Raw genomic sequence first — 20,464 nt, forward strand, 5'->3', positions numbered from 1 at the left:
AAGACCATGTAGAAATTTTTATGTTTTAGCAGTTCACAATGGTTGGGAAATGGCTATACTGTAGAGGTTTGGAATACTCTCCTAGCCAAATATCGGGCAGATGGAAGAGAAAGATAAATTGGGTTCTGTTCTAAGCTCCATCCTCTTTCTATCCCTGTCCTTTCTCTTACTCACCCTGAAACTTACTTGCCCAGGTCTCTTCATTTAACCCATCCCAGTTCCATCTCTCCAAGCTGTCCATTCCAGTGCTATTGTCGCTGTCCAGCAAGTCCTGCTCGCCTCTTTGGTTGTGTTCTGCTCACTTCAAAGTTCTTGCACATTCAGTTCCAGTCTCTATTGTACCTAAATTGAATCAGAAATATCTCTCTCTTCAAACAGAAGCCTGCAAGAGGCAGATGTCACAGAGAAGATAGGTGAGACAGACTCTTCTGTCTGAGCTCCCAGACTGACCCAGCACAGCTTGTCCCAGTCTCATCCTGTATTGTAGCAAAAGCTCTGCTTGCCCTGGGCTGGGCGTGGTAAGGGCTTACTGAGTCTTTAGGGAAGCTTACTGCTACGTCATAAACTCACCAAAACACATGCAAATGGATATTTTTCACTTGGCAAAATGTGCGTGGATTTTCATAAGAAAACCAAAAGGCCAAATTTGTAAGGCACAGCTTGACCCCTGTGTGCCACTTCAAAAATACATCCCTGGCTGTTTTCCTGCATTTGATTTGCAGTTACTATTTCCAAATAGCTAGTTAAAAACCTGAATATTTGACAACTGTATATCAAATAGCAGTTCCTTGTATCAGACCGTGTGAACCACTCTCATCTTTTTCCTCTTGAATAGCATGGAAGGGTATCCATTAACTTCAACAGGAGCAGAAGCAACTTCTTGATTATTACTAGTTTTATTTCTTAATGCATCTTTATAATTTTGTTTAAATATCAGTGTTCCCATCTGAACATATTCTCTTATTGTAGGAAATCATGTCTCAAGCTTTGAGATAAAAATCTGTTTGGAGAACATTTGGGTGTACAGTCTGCTTCCAAGTATATTCCAGAGTGACTGCCCAAAGTCAGAAGCATTACTCTGTACATATATTGGCGTAAATGAGAGAACTAGTTAGCCATCTCTATTTATAGAGAAATTATGGCATTAGATACTGCAATCAAGAGTTATGTTTTTCTAGCCATATGTGGGATTTAGCTTTACACAGTCCATTTACAGTAATGGTGTCCGCACATCTAATCCCTGTGTACTGCTTTGAAAAAGCACCCATCTTAGCCTGCATTTTTGCAGTTGAGGTACATCAAGCAGATAGCATATCCAATAGCCGTTGGGATACATTTTTCTTTTTCACTTACTGCACTTCACAATCACTCAGTATTTCAAGATACAAATGAGGAATCAGAGTATTAGTACAAAAGCAATAGGAAGTGAATTTTAAAGAGCAGAGGTAAACCATTACTTTGACAGTAGCTCAGGTCTGCCTGAACCACTGTATGTATAAAGATAGAATCTTCTTTTGTTGTGATGGAAATGTGTAAAGAAATTGCCGAGTGTCAGGTAATTAATAGTGTTCAAAACCACAGTGTCAAGAGAGAACATAACCTCTACAAAGCCGCTCAGGAAGCAAGAGAGAAAGACATGTTCCAGTCTCAGTTCCTACCTTCCAACTCCTAGTTCATGCTTCTACATACAGGTGGAGTTAGGGAAACTCAATGATTATTAGCCTCCTGGTTTTAGAGAAATAAAAATGAAATATGGTAAGGATTTTTAATTCTTGAATAGTGGGAGATTAATAACATGGTTTCCTCTAATTAGAATGTTATGATCAAAATTAGTCTCGAGCTGATTCTGTGTTAAACTCCACACATTTTATTTCAGCAACGTGTGAATTTTACATCATAAAAAGAATTTCTTTGTTGTTTTCAGTGAATGATCAGACTTTATTTTCTTCCAGGAAGAAAACTACACTTTGACTTGTAATTCAGTTATTTACAATCTTCATGGTTACTGTATTGTAAGTTATGATGTTTATAACATAATACTGGACTTGTTTTTCACTGCAAATATTTTCAATAAAAGCATAGGTTCATTAGTAATATGATGGGTGATTCCTAGTTGCAACAAACAAGCCTTCACCTTCAATCATGAAGAATCATACTCTGTCCCTCAAACCTCTTAAAAACAAATAAATGCAAATAAATGCTTTTGCTTTGACATTGTGACCTTGTTGCTGTTCAAACAGAATTCAGTTTGAATTATCCTGAGCACACTAACTTAAAAGAATTCTTTAAATCTCTCAGTTCTTTAAATTATTAGTATATACATTCAAATTTACATCTCTGTTTCTATTGTTCTTCATTTGAATGCCAGACCACTTCTTTATCTTCCTAAATGCTTTTTAAAGCTCCTTTCATCAGACTGATGCCCTCCAGATAACATCTTAATTCTTGTGTACTAAACCACCTTCTTTTTATCAAGTATTCTTCAACTAAATCTATCAAAAATTATCCACATGCAGAGTGATCTTTCATCCAGTGTATATTGTACATAAGGATATCGTTTCACCAGGCCATTTATAGGAATGGACTGCATTTGTTCATATTGAAAAAAGATTAAGTTCTGTACCTAACTGAAGCTTCCCAGGCATTTTTTTCCATGCAACTGTTAAAATAAAGCTTTTGCTATGATAACAAGAGACAGATTTTAACAGATTTTTAACATTGCCATGCAATGTTTGTGCCTTTCTCTATGCAAATAACTCACTTTATTTTCAGTGGAGTTATTTGCTTCAGTTAGACTTGCGGCATCAGACCCATCATATTGACCTTTATAAATCCCATCTACTGAAAAGCTTAATTCTGTAAAATCAGAACTGCCACCCCAAATTCACTGCTTTACTCCTTTATCCCTCTCGTGTTAATAGCAAGACGAACCTGTTCATGAGCTTTCCATTTTGCAAGAACATGGTGTAATTTGGCATAGCTTCATAGTTCTCATTTGTGTTGGTTCAGCTGTGTCTCACACATGCCCACTCAACTGTGAGTAAAATCCCCAAATGTCAAAAGTCATAGATTGAGTTTTAAATATGAAAATAACGTAATGCAAGATTATTTTGATACATGTGGTGAAAAAAATCCTACTAAATTATACAAGTCTAATTTGTATTTTTAGTTACTGACATAAATGCAGATTAGGATCTTTCTAAGGAAAGGATGGAACATGATTTTTCTGCAATGTGCTGCTCGTGATTTAATATTAAGTATATTATAAGGGAAAATAACATTAACTGTACCTCTTAAGATGGTCAGCAGTATCATATGAATTATCACACAGCTTCTGCCTGCAACATAGACTGTAAATAGTAGAAGCAAGGCATGCTCCTGGTTATATCTTAAGATCCCAGAGTTTTCCCCCCATTGAAATTACTGGAAGCATTTTCACTGACTTCAGAGTGAAAGAGCACTAGGTTCTGGTGACTGATTCAAAACCCAGTGAAGTCAATAGGAATATTTTCTTTCATTTCCAGAGCATTTTGATTAGACCCTTGGAGAGGACTAGCACGGATGTCTGATGCGCTCTAAATTAATCAGACTGCATCGGCAAAATGTACATATTCTGCCTAGAAATAGACAAGTTCAGTCCATACTATTACTCGGTTCTCTCAGGAGGTGAAAGCTACTTTATCTTTTCATCAAATATTATCTTCTTTCTAAAATGTTTGTTTCACCTTAAACTAAATCCTTATCCTGAGAAGTCTCAAACAAGGCATGGTTGGTGGTCCTTTCTTTCCTTCTCTCCAGAAAAAAGTGCTTTTCTTTCTCTCCTCACCCATCCTTTTCTGATCTCTGGGTCTTAAACAGGTCTCATGTAGCCATCCTTATTACCATAGAGCCACAGTGGCAAAGCTTAGTTTTTGCAGATACTTCTCAGTTTAATTCATGTTATTTCTAGTACTAACACATGTTGAAAGTTGTTTGTGTAAAGTCCCATGCTTAAGCTTTCCTACACAGTTTCTTCTCTCCATGAAGAGAGTTGACTAGTTCCCAGCTACAGTTAAGTGTAAGGGAGCAAGGAAAATACGTCCATGGAAGCAGGATAAGGGCATTAGGGGTTTCTCAAAAGGGGGAGATAATGCCAACATATTCAGACATGAGTTGCATCTTTTTCACAGGATCATTCAGGGTAATTTCAGACAGGATCATTCTTTTACAACTTAAACACTTAGGACTCAGAAAAAGCTGAAATTCAATACTGTAGAGAGAACATTTTTTGATATTTTATGGGAATTATATTGTGAACATATATAACTATTTTACTTACATCCAGTGCAGCCATTGGTCAACACAGTAATATATAGGCTTCCAAACATTAAAAATATAGGATCACCCAGTATTTGTCTACCATAAACTTATTGTTTTACACAACAAAATGAAAAATAATAAGCTGTAACAGTAGTGATAGAGACGTTGTTTCCTGAGTATAGAATAGGCATATTGGTCAAGATCTATTTTGCCTTCTGATAAATTTTAATATTCAGTGCAAAGGAAGACGATAGCTGAATATGTTACTTTCACTTGTAAATTATCTGGCCTTCCTCATGCTGAAGGACTCACATGACATGCAAACATAGCTAACTGCTAGTTGTTTCAGAGAAATATACGAGGTAAAGTATACTTGAAAAGGTAGGAAGATGGTCTCATGGGCAGAACAAAGGCTCGCAAATTAGCATTTGTTAATTCTTCTCTTGTTGCTGCCAATGACTTAGTATGTCACCTGGGGCAAATCTCTTATCTGCTCCATACCGTAGTTCCTGCATCTGCAAAACAGTATTAGCCAAAAGGAATTTCATTAAATGCAATTAATATTAGTGTTTTGAGAACCTCATACAAAAGGTGCTCTAAATGTACAATCTGTCATGATATTGTGTATGTTTCAGGATTATTTGAATGATATGACATCCCACTGTCATAAATAAAACAAAGCTACACAGAAAGAATGCACTTAGAAATTAGTGCTAGAAGTGACTCGTGATTAGTGCTAGGCCTACCCAATGTATTACTTTCCCAAAGTAATTCTTATGATAAACTAAATATCCTCGATGAAATTTGTTGAGGACACAATGCACTTTCTATGCAGAGAGTATCCTAACTGTTTTAAAGCATTGGCTCGGTTTTTGATTCACTAGATTATCAGCAGGGCTTAGCCAACAACCAGCTCACCTTTCAGATTTCCAAGTGCTGATGCTGCCCAGTCTTGTTTAGTTTATTATGAGTTCTGATGAGATCACTTCCTTAGATGACACAGCTGCAGGCTGCTTAACTTTGCTCAATTTTTATACGTAGAAACAGAACACTTATACCATCTGTAATTGAAAACAGATTCCATTGATAATATTTCATGACAAGAATTTTTGGCCTGTGGTCCACAGAATTACCAATCAGTACAGATGTTCTGGGGCACAGTTGTCTCCAGGCTGCACCTTCGATCCCCTTGTTGCTTAGCTTGAGGCAATGTAGTGGTTGTGTACTTTCTTGCTCAGGGAGTAAGCAAGAGTAAGCGCTTATTTCTGTGTTTGTCCTAACAACTACTGACTGACTTGTTAACTCAGTAAAAGAAGTAGGGTAAATGTAAATATGCAATTGCATTTTTATGCTGTAGTCTGAGCTGTATAGGAGATATTATTTGGACATTGGTGTCATCTTGTTGTTACCTGTTTGTCTACTGTAGGTCATCTCTGCAAAATACATTTGAAAAGCGCTGGTTTGTTGTAGCACTTGGTACGTGTATGATACAGCAAAGTACTCAGAAGGTGAACGCAAAGATCAGAGCTACTCTTGTCTGCTGATTGATCTGTTCATGAACAGCATTTGTTCAAGGGGACCAATTGTTTTAGGTTCAAAATGTCACAATCCTGCTTTTACTGTAACTATGTCATCCTCTCTCACTTTCCCGTTCAGGTATTTAGGTTTGTTTTGCTGTCTGTTTTGAATTCTCAGATATCTCATATCAAATATGGGATATATATTTGAACATTTGGTGGGAGGTTGGACTTCTGGATTTTCTTTGCCAGTTTTATGAAAGAGTTTCTATAAATCTTCATCCAGAAGAGGTGTATTTGGAATGGACTGTGTGCCTCACAAGAATTATCAGTGCTTAGCAAGGTGGAGTCCATGCTTCCCAGCAGAATTTTTTTTTTTTTTGCATATTTTCAGATGTGTTCAGTCTCTTTCCTCTGCTCTTCCATTTATGTCCATCCTCCACCTAAGCCTTTCTGTATCTCCTGTTTTCCCTTACCTTCCTTTCACTCCTTTCTCTGTGCTCCTTCTTTGCCACCTCCCTCTACGTGGCTCCATTTTCCCAAATGCATTCCCCTTTATCTTTCTCCCATCTCAATCACATCCTGTTGGTTCTTCTTCCTGTAGAGCCCTGATTAAGAATGTAGATGATAACCTGATTGTTCGTGCTCAGTCTCTAGTCCTGCCCAGCAGACTTTGTGAAGCTTCCGTGTCTCCATGTAATGATTAGTTTGGTTACACTCTGTTTCTTCTTACCCAACGTATCTGGGTCACAGAATATATTCAGAGATGTATCTGCTTACTTCAGTTATAGAAATAAAGCTTTTCTGTCATATTAACTATTATTAGCCTTAAGCACCTAAAAACCACAAACTGAACTTGATTCTCTTTCTGTATGAGCATCATTAGTAATGTTGCCTATTACAGTTCTGCTAGACAGGTAGGCAGATGTATTAGTGTAATCCCAATGGCAGTAAAGAAATTACAAGGATGTGTGTAGGTGTAATTTTGCCTGCATGCATGCATGTGTGTGTGTATGCATATATAAATGTATACATATATAGAGACAATTGTATGGAGGCACTATTTTTTTCTAGCGGTGATACACAAATTGGAAGAAATGAAACCTGGCTTTTGAGCAGGAGAAAGTAAAAAGGTATTATGTTTACTTTGAATGACAACCTGAGAAAGTACACCTGGAACAGTTCTGCATAATTTTGTATATTTAAAAAATAGAACTGTAATTTTAAAGTTTTGCCTTGTATTTGCTCAGTCTTAAAGCTCTACATAGTGTCATACATCAGGAGACTCACATAGTCCCTTCCAACAGCCTCTAATAATATTTTTAAACTAGAAATGAAGCACTTATTTCATTATCATGAAATAAAGTGATCAAGATGCTAGCAGATAGCCTACTAGGCAAGGTGAACCTCTGATCTGATATATTATTGCAGTTCAATTGTTCCCACATCTCAGAGCTGTGGGAGGGATCATATATCAGATATGGACTACATGCTTTCAGGAGATGCACTTAGCTTTTTTGCTTGGCTTCTTGGCTAACCTCCTTAAGTCAACCATTATTATTTGTCATTTTATCATAGTGTGGCTGTCCTTTTTCAGTTCATGTAATAACAAACTGTTCTGGGCCTCAGATTTTATTGCAGTGTTTTAAAGGTGGTGCACACTAGAAGAAAACTCCTGTAATAACAGATATTCCACAGGTAATTTATTATGAGTGAAGCTCTCTGTAAAGTTCAGGAACATTCAAACTTTTTAAAGGAATTATGAGCTAGGATCCAAATGGCGTGCAGTGGGCATCTGACTCTCCTTTTCCTGTTCTCTTGTGATATTGCATGAACATTGTGAGTCACTGAGACAACAGCTGGGTAAGAAACACACAGTCTGCATGAACAAGAACCCTGGCACTCAAAGGTTTAGTTTAAAATGGTCATATTCTCCAATATTTGGTTACAGTGGCAGTTCAGAGTCTTTTCCATAATCCCAGTCCAGCTTCTCCCCTTGATTTAAGTCGAGGGGCACAGACTTCACCTGCAAAGTACAGGTTTCCTACTGGAAAAGCACTCTTACTGAAACTTGCTCTTACTGTTGACTAACTTAAAAATTGCTTATAGCTCAGAGACTTCAAATTTTTGTTGCATCAACTGTTGACATTCACACATAAAGGCTTTTGAACTAAATGCACATGTCAGCAGAAACTAAAAGTTTAACATTGGGCAAGTTTAGATTTTACTTAACAAGGGCCATTAATTTGTTAGGACTGCCCATATTTGGTAGTATTAGAAGTGCGGCAGCCCTACCAAAGGCACTGCTGTTCATTATTCATGTTTTCAGTTACTTCAAAATGCTTGTACGTCTTTTTGTACACAACTAACATTTTCTTTCCAGAATACATTAATCATTATTAATTTTGTATCTCTACAGACTCTTAATGTGACAGAAGAAAAATTTGTGTTGGATACACTAGCTGGATGCATAGAATATAAATCCTTATTGGATGTAGTAGTCAATGCCTTTTTTGTTCGGGATGGAAGATACTGCCTGATATCTGAGCGTAATCTTTATATAGGTAAGTTTTCTTTAAAACACCAAATATGTTTACCACAAAACTTGAAAAAATATTATTTTACTAACGTAAGTCTTAATATTATATTACATTTGAAGCATTCTCATTGTGCCCTGTGCAGTATGAAATACGGGACTTTTTCCAATGGCATTATGATGTAAAGCCTAAATCCTAAAATTATTATTAGTCTCACACGTCTTAACTAGAATTTTACCTTAAGGTAATTCTGCAGAATACACCTGCAGATTAGGTCACATGCGATGGAAACTAGCATTGGTGGCTGGAAGAAGTATCTTGGAAGTTTAACAATCACTTTAAAACATGTTCTTTGGTGATTTCTCTTTATTCTCCTCTGTGCAACCTAGTACCCCTGCCATTCAGATATGAAATGGTGTAACAAAGCTCTGTCTGCTGAGGAGCACAGCATGTCTCACAGTATGAAGATACAATTGCCTCTACCAATACATGGGTTTCTTTTTTACTGACTATCACAACGACATAATAGACTTCTGTCTGTCTCCATGAGTGAGGTCAATTATTTTCCTTTTATTAGTTACTTGGTTAGAATCAGTTACAATAAAACTATATCTGATAGTGTGAGGTAGTGAATCAGAATAGTTACTGCTGCCAAAGTTATTTCAGGCATTGAGAAACACATTAAAAAGTAATTTTAAAATATTTTTGTGCTATGCATTTAATACACATATACTGGGGTTGATTTATTAAGTCCCTAAGTAAGTTGGAATCACAAATCATACTGCATTGGTTCTCTAAGTCGGATGTGTTCTGGGGCTTTGTGGGTACTTTGAAAAGTCCAGTCAATTTAATTCAAAGTGGTTGAAAAATACAAAAAGCATATCTAATATAAGTATATCTACATTGTATGTTTTAAAAGCTACAAAATTTTTATGGCATTTCTGGTTGCTTCTGTCACAATCTGGAAAGGTATAGGAATCTAAATCAAATAATAAATGAATGACAACCTAAACTGTCAATGAGGAAATTAAGAGTCTATTGAGTTTATTCTAAATGGTAATGCTTCATTGTCTCCATTTCTCCAAAGCCATGTTTTTCAGTGTCTGGGGAACATAAATTATACCTTTAAGCTGAGTGTTGCTATAATTGGATTGTCAAGACTGGTCCACTCAAAAGCCTCCATTAATTATAGGCAGAGGGTAGGCCCCAGAAAACGTTCCTTTATCAACAAGTTGAGAGTCTAAGGTCATTGGCTTACATTTTTTTAAGCCGCTTGTGATTCCCTTTGCCAAGCTGCATTGACACTTAAATGATCAAAGCTGCTTATAGAGGCTGTTGCTATGTGTGAGCAGATTTGAATTTAATAACGCTTGTAGGAGATAAATGTATATTCTGCTGAGACTGCTTAAATATGTTGCTGTGCTAAAGCACAAGATTGAAGCCTAGTGATACACTGAGCTGGCTGTAGCACATTGGTCAGAATTTACTGATTTTATCATTACTATTTGGTGGCAGCTAAAATACTGCAGCACAAGTGAAACTTGATTGATCAAAGTGAATATGGTCAAATGAAAGCTGGTACAGGAGCTCATGAACTTTACAGGTCTGCAAAAATCTCACAGCACTGGCTGTGCCTCTTCCTGTATAAAACTGCATACTTGCCAGAGGGGGGTACGAGAATCAGATTTGGATTTCCCAGAGAATTTCAAAATTTAAAAACTTGGGTTTATTCTAATTCAGAATAAAAACAGAGATTACAACACTTTCTGCAAAATGGTCACTTGAAAAAAAAAGGAAAATAAATACTAGAAATATTATACTTTATGTTTAATATTTTTATTATGTATAATAATCTCTGATTTTGGAACAGAGGAATGAAAGCTATCCTCTCTGAAAACATTAAAAACAGATTATGTTGAAAAATTCACTATCAAAACTTTCTTTTATGTCTCCCGTTCACATTAAATTTTCTCAGAATAAGCTTGCTTACTCTGAAAATTTTGGTTACACTAAACAGAGCTGTTTCCAACAATGTAATACTGTCAGAAACTTTTCACTCATGTCTCTCAGGAGCCATCTGACTCCTGTTCTCCCTGCCTTGTTGCCAGACTAACACAGAATTTCACAGATGGAATATGCAGATATTTGTTATAAAAGCTGGTACTACTACCCAAAGAAACAGGACACCCTTTTTCTCATCACTGGCCGCTCATCCTCACCCCTGTGTCGTATCTTCTCTTGAGTTAGAACTTGTGTTTAGCAGCCATCTGGTGAACTGATCAAGGGAGTGCTTCAGGTTAAAATTCACAATCTGTTTTAACTTGGCTGTGTGGGTGACTGTACTTGCCCAAGAGAAGAAACATCAGGAAGTAAAAGGAGGGGATAGGAACAAGCATTTGCGGGTTGACAGAGCTGCTTATTTTAGTGGTGATGTTGGTATAACAAAACGACTGTGAAATCATGGCAAGATCTGACCTTCAGCCTTACAGGATTCCAAATGCTGCTGTGGTAGATCTTCCAGTTTTGCAAACATATTTGCAGGCATCAAAAGGACCTCTAGGAATTACTTCAGGTAGCTACAAGTGTTTTACATTTTTTGCATAAGTGGCCAGATCCTCAGCTGTTAGAATATCCATGAAATTGTGTAGATTTGCACCATCTTGGATCTGACTCACGAAAGAGATAACTGATTTATATGAAATATAGCATAAAGTCACAATGGTAATAATGAACATAGGGTTAACATTATATTACAACTTCATATTACAATTTGTCATTGTCAAGTATTATATTGCCCAGTTAAATAAACAACGTTGAAGACTACTTAAAATTGAAGTAACAGTCTAAATCCCAGAATGTCCTGATATAGGTTTATTAGAATTTCCTGCTGCATTTTAAATGTATGTGTCTTTGATAGTTATTTGTTACCTGGCTACTTTTCAACTAGAAGAGCTCGGTCTTCAGCACTTCAGCAGAATTGTGAAATCTCTGGACACTGCAAAAATGCAAAAGGTAATGAAAGTGCAAAACATTTTTTTAAAAAAATAATTAATTTATCTCTTAACTGTGTTTTATTAATCTGATTATTTTTCTCAACTTTCAGGGTAATTTACACTGAGGAATTAGTGTTATTTTCTGTTTAAATTCAGAAAATAAATTAGTATCTTGTTATCCCAAAAATCTTCCATTTCTCTACTAATGCAGTGACTATCTCATACTCAGTCAAAGATCAAGTTAAAATGTACATTATGTAATCTGAGAAGGTAGAATAATCACATGATTTACAGTTCATGTGATTTACACTTGTCGCTCTAACTTGCATACTCACTCTTGGCTCTGCTCACATTCTTTGACTTTAGGCAGGAGACGTTTTTTCCATACACAATGAACCAACTGAAGGTTGCAGTTCCTACTGATTAGTGTCCTTTTTTCCTTGAACCACCTGCTCCCACTCTGATTATCAAGCCTATTGTCCCTCCATCGTTTTTTTACCCTTCCCAAAAAACAACTGCTTATTATTGTACCAATACCCCGTTACAACATACGTGCAGTCGACCCAACCATTGCTGCCAAATAGAAAGCATGACAACAAAGTTCTGCCTGCCTTTTCCTTTCTGGAGTCACAAATTTGGGTTTCACTCCACTACTTGTTTGCTAATATTCATGAAATTTGTAGAAATATAAATATCTTCTCCTTCTCTTTCAAAATGGTTGAAAGTGCTGATTATCTTAAGAGCTATGTTGTAAAGAGGGGGAGAGGGATAAACTGAGTGGCAATGCTTTCTCATAAGCCCTGTTTTCTTAGGTAAATAGGCTAAAAATTAAATTACTGGTGACAGAGCATATGTAAACTTTGATCATCCACATGTTTCAAAGAATAATTCAGACACAGCATTTGAATAACAAATGTGGAATTCAAGACATAGGCAAATTTTAGTAATTAATACTCAAAAGGCTAAGTTTTATCCTTATTCTGATTACTTTTAATGTTCATGGGGATGTCTGTGTCTCTTTCATGAGCACAGTTGCTTTGTAACATGTAGGGAGAGAGTAGGTTAGGTTGTCCGCATAACATTTTTAGAAACACTCTATTCACTTTGTTTTGGTGGGCTTACAAGGGAATGGTTTTCATTTCATTTTCACTAACTGTTAGAACAGACAAGTGGCTGGAAGAATTTTCATAATCTGGTAGACAGACAAATCACTCTGTCTGAAATGCTCTCCCAGCCCCTTCTTTGGTAAACATCTTAGACACAAGCCACTGGATTGGATGCATCTTGAGCTCATTCAGCTAGCAACACAATTCTCCCACTTCATGCCAGTTATCTCTTGTTGACTCCGTTCATCTAGCTTTGTGTGGCTTAAGTGTCAGTGCCCTGATGTTCTATTTCAGATAATTTCTCCTTCCTTGTCTGGAATAAGTCTTTTCTGATAGGGAAGTGCTGCATTATGCAGTGGTCTTCACCTGCTACCGTTTTTCCTGTAGGTGTAACTTTCTTTGCTTAAGAATCTTATCAGATCCTCATCACCATGGCACCTAGGTTTCTTCTCTTGCATTACAAGAGGTTCTTTGTCTCCGAAGTGATACCAGATTATATTAATGCACCTCCAGCAGGAGATTTAGAAGGAGCGTTTGGTCCCCCCAGCAACAGAGACAAAAACAGCAGAAGGCAGATCTGCAGCCTTAGCAACACAACTTGTCAGAAATTTGGGATTCTCCTTCAAGATGCTGACCTGTAGATTTTGCCTGATGATTCTTGTCTCCGAGTTCAGTGGAGATGCAGAAAAATTATTCACATATGTTTACTTAGAATAGATTTACTTTAATTAAAAAATAAATTCTTCTGCACATCACAGGCTGAATGGGCTTTTCTTAATCATGCAGATAAGCCTTCCTCAGAGAGTAGTCTTCATGAAATTAAATGGTCTATTCAGTTGGATAAGATCGGCTTGTTTGAGTAGACCTTTCTCTTAAAGGACTGCATGACGGAAACCATTCAAAGTCACAGTGTTTCCCTATGATAGATGCATGGTCAGATATTTTCATTTAGGCAGATTATCCAGGCAGAATAATAATGCTGCCTCACTAACACATGTTCATCTGCAAGAACAGAAAATCATAAGATCTCATTCTGTAATGTTAAGAATGCATGCAAAAGTTCTTTGTTGTATAATTACAGAACCATAAGATAAAACCCAATTTTGTAACTTTAGTGTTCTTCTAAGAACTTAGCTATGCATTACTAGCTCAAGCCTATTTTTCTGCTTTATTATTCATATATGTTATTCTTTCATATTTGTAGTAAAATTTAAGGGTTTGTATGTTAGAGAAAATACACTCTTGAAATAAAAGATTGAAATAAACAGCTTTATAATTTCGTAATCGCCTTGTTAAAAAAGCAAAATAACTAGTGTTTTCTTTCTAGCATTCAAGAACCTGTTTGGTTCTGTTTCATGTTCTGATTGCGTCTAACAGCAGTGAAGTCCTTTATAAAGAACTTCTGAGATCTGCAAAGGAAAATCATTATATAAGAACTGGGTATCATAATTGCTGTTATGACGAGGTAGGAATAGTAGGACAAGATCAGTAAGAAGTAGGACAAGATCAGCCTCATGGTGGACATGGGAACAAAAAAAGTCCAAGCTGGGCCAGACAATGGCAGAAGGACCTAAGACCACGCCAGGACACTTTTCTCTACACCTTTGCCTCAGGATCCTCAAAACAGAGTTGCCCGTTATAATTTCTTCACAGGAAAGCCTTCATAAGAGCTTCTTGCCTTCCTCTTCATTTCTTTGTTGCAGTTGAAAGGTACAATCCTACAGGTGGCTGCACTGGCATAGCTGAAGAGCTAAACCACAGTAAGAGGGGAGGAATCAGCAGATGAAGAGAGGAGTGGACAGGCACCTCCTTGACTGCCTTTGCTACTACAGCAAATAGCTGTGGGTGTGTACAGCCAAAATAGTATCATTGTCAGGTAGCAGCTGATGTATATGAAGAAACAGAACCTGCTGTTTCTTGCAGTTACTTCCTTAACTCAAGAGTCAAAAGCTTATGGTGAGAATATAAGGATTTCAGCTCTGCAAATGATTACACAGATGTAAAGAGAATACTAGATGAGGAAACTTCCCATTTTTTATTTGCTTTTAGAAATCTATACAATCCCTCTGTGTAAAAAATACATTAATACTATTAGCAGGGCATGCTGAAATGCTCAGAGCAAGGTATTAATTCAGCCCACCTGTAAAAATGCATTGCAAAACAGTCTTTAATTATACACACCTGTCTTACTACAGACAGGGTACACTAAAATAGTAAAAATGGGTACAATTCATTTCTGGTGTAATTCCACCACTTCTAGAAGGGAAATTAATATTGGTTATCATGTGCGTGACTTTTCTAAGGAGACAGGTACTGGTAGCGTCCAAACAGAAATCTGTGAGAACTTCAAGCTGCATTTTGCTGCTATAAAAGCAACAACTGCTGATATTGGGCTTGCCACCTGTGTCACATATGGCCAAAGACAAAACAGAAACATACAGGATTTTTCTTAGCAATTCAGTTCACAAAATGCAAAACTTTCTATTGTTAAGAATGAAATGTGGTATGGCTTCATCGGTCTTATTCTGCCAACCTTCACCATCTGTGATATGGATTATCGAAACCAAGATTGTGGGTTTGGCCCAGGCACACTCTGGTCAGAAACACTGTTTGGCAATCCTGCACTTCCATTTGCAATCCCTGCATTGCCTGGGTCACTGTTCCAGGGCTGCATTCAAAGCCTTCTCTAGCATGGTGCATATTGGGGCACATCCTTATTGAAGCACTTCTCTGGGGACTGTGGCTAAAACAGTACTAAAACACACCTCACCGTATTGATGTCTGATTACACAGTTACCATTCTCCGTACCTCACAGGAGTACAGCATAGCATTTATCAATCACATAATTACCCATCTGTATTAATAAAGTGTGAAATGTTAATAACCAGTACATAACTAGTGTTGCAGTAGGAGGCCTCAAGGGGTAATAGCCAGTTGTTAAGTGCAACAGCTAGAAATCATTAACTGTGTCTTTATTACAGTTTCATCTGCCTGGAAGAGGTAGTTGAGTTGCAGGTACTTTCTGAAAAGATAGTTACAGCAAATAATTAGAAGACCTAGATGGAGAAGGTCAGTCAGGGAGAGCTGAAACAACAGTGAGAGGCTTGGTTTCATGTGGCAAGGTAGTAGATGATTGAAGCCTCTGAGGATGGACCAGGTTATAAAAGAGGAATACTGAGGACACAGAGAGGGAGGAATTCAGCTTAATGAAAGGTAGTGAAAGAAAACTGGAGAATTTACAAATCACCACCTCAGTATTTCTACATCAACTTCTGTGAGCTCTCTGAATGCCTAGAAATTTGAAACTAGCTTCACCCCTCAGGGTCTGCCTCATTTTAAGTATATCAGCTTGTGTTCAATCCACCCCTGTATACATACCTGCTTCCATGGGTTTAAAACCACATGTTTTTTATAAGCTTTGTGTCTAGTCAGAGCCTTCCATAAGGAAAGAAGTGTACTTTGGCAGGGAATGTGTTCCCTGGGTCGATAATCATATATACAGCTGGGATACCTGGATGTAAAATTTTGTTAAGGTAACTGGTAGAAGTAGTGTATATACAGTGCATCAGTTCCGCTGGAGATTATGAACTCTGTGTAGACTTCTAGCATTTTATTTATACATTGTATAAGTACAAATTACTATGTTAGGTGAAAAATGTAATCCAACATGCATGCACTACCGAGAAAGATTCTCCATAAGGAGAAGGAATAAGTTTGTAGACCAATGGGATGAAGTGATTCCCGTAGCATAAATTAAGCAAACTCCACTGGATCTGGAGGCACCAGAAAACCAACTTCTTCACGATTGAAAACTTAGTTTATAGTCATGCTTTTAGGGATGAAATATCTTCTTTTGATGGTGTCTTGATATGCCAGCATCTGCAGTTTCTAGATAAGAACAGGAATCCAAGGGGGTAATATTCATTTAGTCCTTCAGTTGTTGATCAGTCTTTTGACTCTACCAAAAGCACAATAGATGAAAATAAGACTACGTTTACAGGTTAATTCCCTGGAAATGGTCACATGAAAACTATAGATTTTGAGTAGCAGGCTTTCTACACCTGTTGAACATCTGCAGCAAACACCGTGAGTCAAATCTGAATTGTTCATAGCTGAATTATTCACAAAGCTCTGAGCCACCTTGGGCCTGGCCCCACATGTGAATTAAGAAGCTCCTTGGTGGTCCTCCAGAGCTAAAAGCTCAATACAGAGACCTATAGAGGTCTGTGGAAATCAGCCCAAGACAGGGCTGATGCCAAGTCTGAACTAATAAGCTCTGCAGTCTCCATTTGAAGCTTCTCAAGTGACTGCACACTGCTTTTCATTATGTCTCTTAATGTCTATATTATTTGGTGTGCTTTTTTCTAATATTGGGATTATTTCAGCATGATACTTGCTTGTACTTTCATTTCCAAGAATTTTAATGAAAAAGTTCAGGTTCAAGTTTGGAATTTATATTGCTGTAATTGATACACACTGAATCTGAGTGCCATTTTTCAGCAGTCTGTTACAAAAGGCCATTTGAGCAGTTCAAGTTCTAAAGAAAGGCTCTTGACCTTCTAGTGAACTCCAGAGGGGAACAAAAGTTCAAATGCTAGTTGCTATTTCTCTAGCATGCCAAATTTCAGTCTTCTGGTTTAATGGGAATATGCCAATTAATTATATTTTAATAAAAGAAGAAACCATATTGTATGGCAGTTATTGTAGTTCTCTCCACCCAGTTCTCAGGGAGGTGAAAGGAACCTAAGTAATCCAGGTGCAGTGCCAGGCCTGAGATGTTTCTGGGCACCATGGATCATCTAGCTATAGATAATAAGGAGTTGACTGTCAGTATATTAGACTCTGAAACTCTATTCCGTAATTATATTAAAATCAGTGTATTGTCATAGTAATTAATTTTGAATAAAAACTGTTGTTTCACACTGACTGAAGCAAATTCAAGATGCATCAACACATCCTGAAGCTGTAGTCTCTAGATTTTGTTTTAGGCCACTAAAAATATTTTAGTATCTATTAGTGTTTCACAAAACAGGGCTGAAAAACATGAGGCTGTCCTAACAGAACTAAGAACAACCTACGAATATTGAGCACCTATGATTATAATTACAGGGTAAAATACAAGCAAGTCCTTCGGCTGTGTTTGTAGTAAAAGCAGCTATCTTTTTGTAGTTTTATATACACCATACCTTCAGTATTCATATTTAAAATAAATTACTTATTATTAGTTTCTTAGATTCTTCTTCAATGCCTTGTATTTGAACACATGGATAAAGGATGAATGGAGTCAATTCTACGATTCGCTGTATGTAAAAGAGAACTGGATTGATCCGCTGCTAAGGTAAGCAGTACTTAAGTAGACTGTCACCACCTCAAAGTTTAGATAATGGGGAAAGCTTCCCCTGAAAGTTCAATTTGCTGTTAAAATGTTTCTCCTATTGAAGACACTCAGAACCCTTCTTGTCTTTGTGAGACTATAGTAATCCCTTTCACCTATCCAGAGGCACGGTTCTCTCATAGAAAAGTCCTTTCACAGCTGTTGTACATTTGTTTCTTAGTGCCCCCAAACAGATCAAACATCGTACTTGGAAAAAAAAAAAAAAAAGAAGGTTCAGATTATCTTACAGAGTTAGACTTGTGCCTCATAAGTCACTTCAACATCTGTATGACATTAAGCATTCGAAAAAAGATGTTTGACTGCCCTGAGCTTGGCTTTATGCACAGACTTGTTTATGCCAATGGTCATAAAATCCCTTCTGAGCAAATCAGATAAGCATGTAAACAAGGTTTTTAAAATTATTATTTATTTACACAGCTGCAGCATCATTTAACAGTTTAAATGCTCTGAGGTGCCAGGTGTGTCCACACATTGGTTAGGTGGTGATGCAGTAGCATGAGTACCCTTGCCAAACTGGATCATTTTCATGTGGAGAAACAGTAGCTCTGCACCTGTTGTGTCACTTTTTCACTCCTGTTTTTACCCAGGACAGATAAATTAGAGCTAGCATTGGTAGACCAATGTGGCTGCAATCACACATCCTCCTCACTGTAGTATAGATTAACCCAGACAACGGCAAACACTGTTAGACCAAAATATATTACTAACAATGTCGGCTGAAAAAGCATTTGCATCTAGTTCTAACTGTCATATCTAAGTCAGTAGAATGAATCCTTTCATACTATGTGGATTATGCCACATTAGCAAATGTACAGTATAGATTTGGCTTGCAATACTCCAGATTCCACTGAGTTCTACAGGAACTGTAGGGATATATTTGAAGTCAGAATTTGACTCAATATATTCCAGTGTAGTAATTCTAATTATGACATATGCTTACAATAGTATAAAGATACAGATAGAGATGTATACATGGAGATACACACACCTATTATTTTTAGCTGGTCCTGCAAGGAACAGGGGGTCAGACTTGATGATCTGGGTCCCTTCCAACTTGAGATATCTATAATTCTATGATTCTATATACACACACTTTTTATATGTACATACGCATGCAGGCAGATGCTTAATCCATTGCTTGTTTCATTAACACTAAGCTTATTGGAGCTGTCCTTCACAGTCTGTTACATTCAATGTAACGAACACATGTTTTGCCTAGACGTAGTAAGTGTAGGTTATACAAGAATGTTAAAGACCGTATTTGGTTACTGGGTTTGAAACTTCCTTTAAGGGACTGAGGATGAACTGATCAGTTTAATCAGTTCAGTAGCTTAAATTCTTTTAAATATGTCTTTGTGTTCCTCTTTCTAATGTTAAAGAGGTTAATATAAAGAGGGCTATATATTTTCATGGAGCTGCATTAGTTGCAGAAGTTACTTGCAAGCCTCATCCCATAATGACAGTACTAGCTAAGGTAACAGTCACATAAGTTACTGTAAATTGGCATTGTCACCTGCTTTTTAAGTTGTGGGAAAGCTCCATTGCATGTGTAATACTGAAGTACAGAACACATATAGAGGAGGAATGACTGACATGAAGCTGTTAACATAATTAGCCCTGTGATAACTTGTTTGTGCCTTACCTTGAATTCTGCGCCTTCCTGTCATTCTTTGGAAGGAGCCTGAGCCTTCATACAAGCCAAAATCAAAATGCAGAGAAATCAAAATCATCTTGACTGCCCCACAGGGATCACTGAGGGTTCATTTGCTAATTCACCAAACTCCTTACATCTTTCCATTTTTTTATTAGAACTGCCTGTGCTATGAGATTGATTTATGTCTGCTGTCAGTTGGTAAAAGTGGCAAAACACAGACCACTGTTTGTTCATAGTCTCTTCATCTGTTAACTGTGTACTTAGCTTATGACAGCTGCTTTTCTGATTCATAGCCTGGTCCTGCTGCAAAACGAACTGGCGACATCGTTGCTTATTCAGTAAAACCTGTGCCTATTTCACCACTAGTAGTCTGAATGGACTAGCATCTATCAGGAGGTGAAGTAACCCAGTCCAACTAAATCATGAGTACAAATTCATAAGTCAGTTTTATTAAAATTGAATGGCTGGCTGAAAGCATTACAGAATTTGCACCAATGCCAACCTCATACACTACACGTAAGTTTGTATGAAAGAAAAAAATGAAATAAAATTGAAAAATCTGTTTTTATTTGAAGATGGCAGCCAAAAGTGCAGCAACTGATTGAACAGCTGACAGATGTATTAAGTAATCGTACTACCACTGTCAAGAGTTCAACAGTCACTCAGCCGAAGGAATTTAATTTGACTGTACCCAAACCACGGGCCATTCCTGTACCTCTGCCAACACCACTACTGGAGAAAAGGCCACCTGTGAGTTTTTTTAAGATTTGAGAGATACTAAGTTTTATGTATGCTTGTGCACAAAATCATGGTAGGGGAGTTAATAATATCTTTTAAAATAATTGTAGAAAATCTACAACCTTTGACAGATCAATAAGGATTTTTCTAATATTCTGTGTTACTGAAGGTCAGATTTCTAAAAAAACTCCAAACTAGTTCTTTTCATTTCAGTGAATGTTGTG

General features: G+C 37.1%; 1 protein-coding gene across 1 annotated transcript in view; it reads left to right on the forward strand.

The window, feature by feature from the left end:
* CFAP99 (cilia and flagella associated protein 99) overlaps positions 1-20,464 on the forward strand; it is a 62,153-nt gene that overhangs the window by 7,064 nt on the left and 34,625 nt on the right. Inside the window, exons 3-6 of the mRNA XM_064448989.1 lie at positions 8,236-8,380; positions 11,271-11,365; positions 17,679-17,791; positions 20,078-20,252. Of these exons, the coding sequence (XP_064305059.1) occupies positions 8,236-8,380; positions 11,271-11,365; positions 17,679-17,791; positions 20,078-20,252 (528 nt within the window). The remainder of the gene's footprint in view (positions 1-8,235; positions 8,381-11,270; positions 11,366-17,678; positions 17,792-20,077; positions 20,253-20,464) is intronic.

The sequence above is a fragment of the Phalacrocorax carbo genome, chromosome 4 (assembly GCF_963921805.1).
Source record: "Phalacrocorax carbo chromosome 4, bPhaCar2.1, whole genome shotgun sequence".
Lineage (NCBI taxonomy): Eukaryota > Metazoa > Chordata > Aves > Suliformes > Phalacrocoracidae > Phalacrocorax > Phalacrocorax carbo.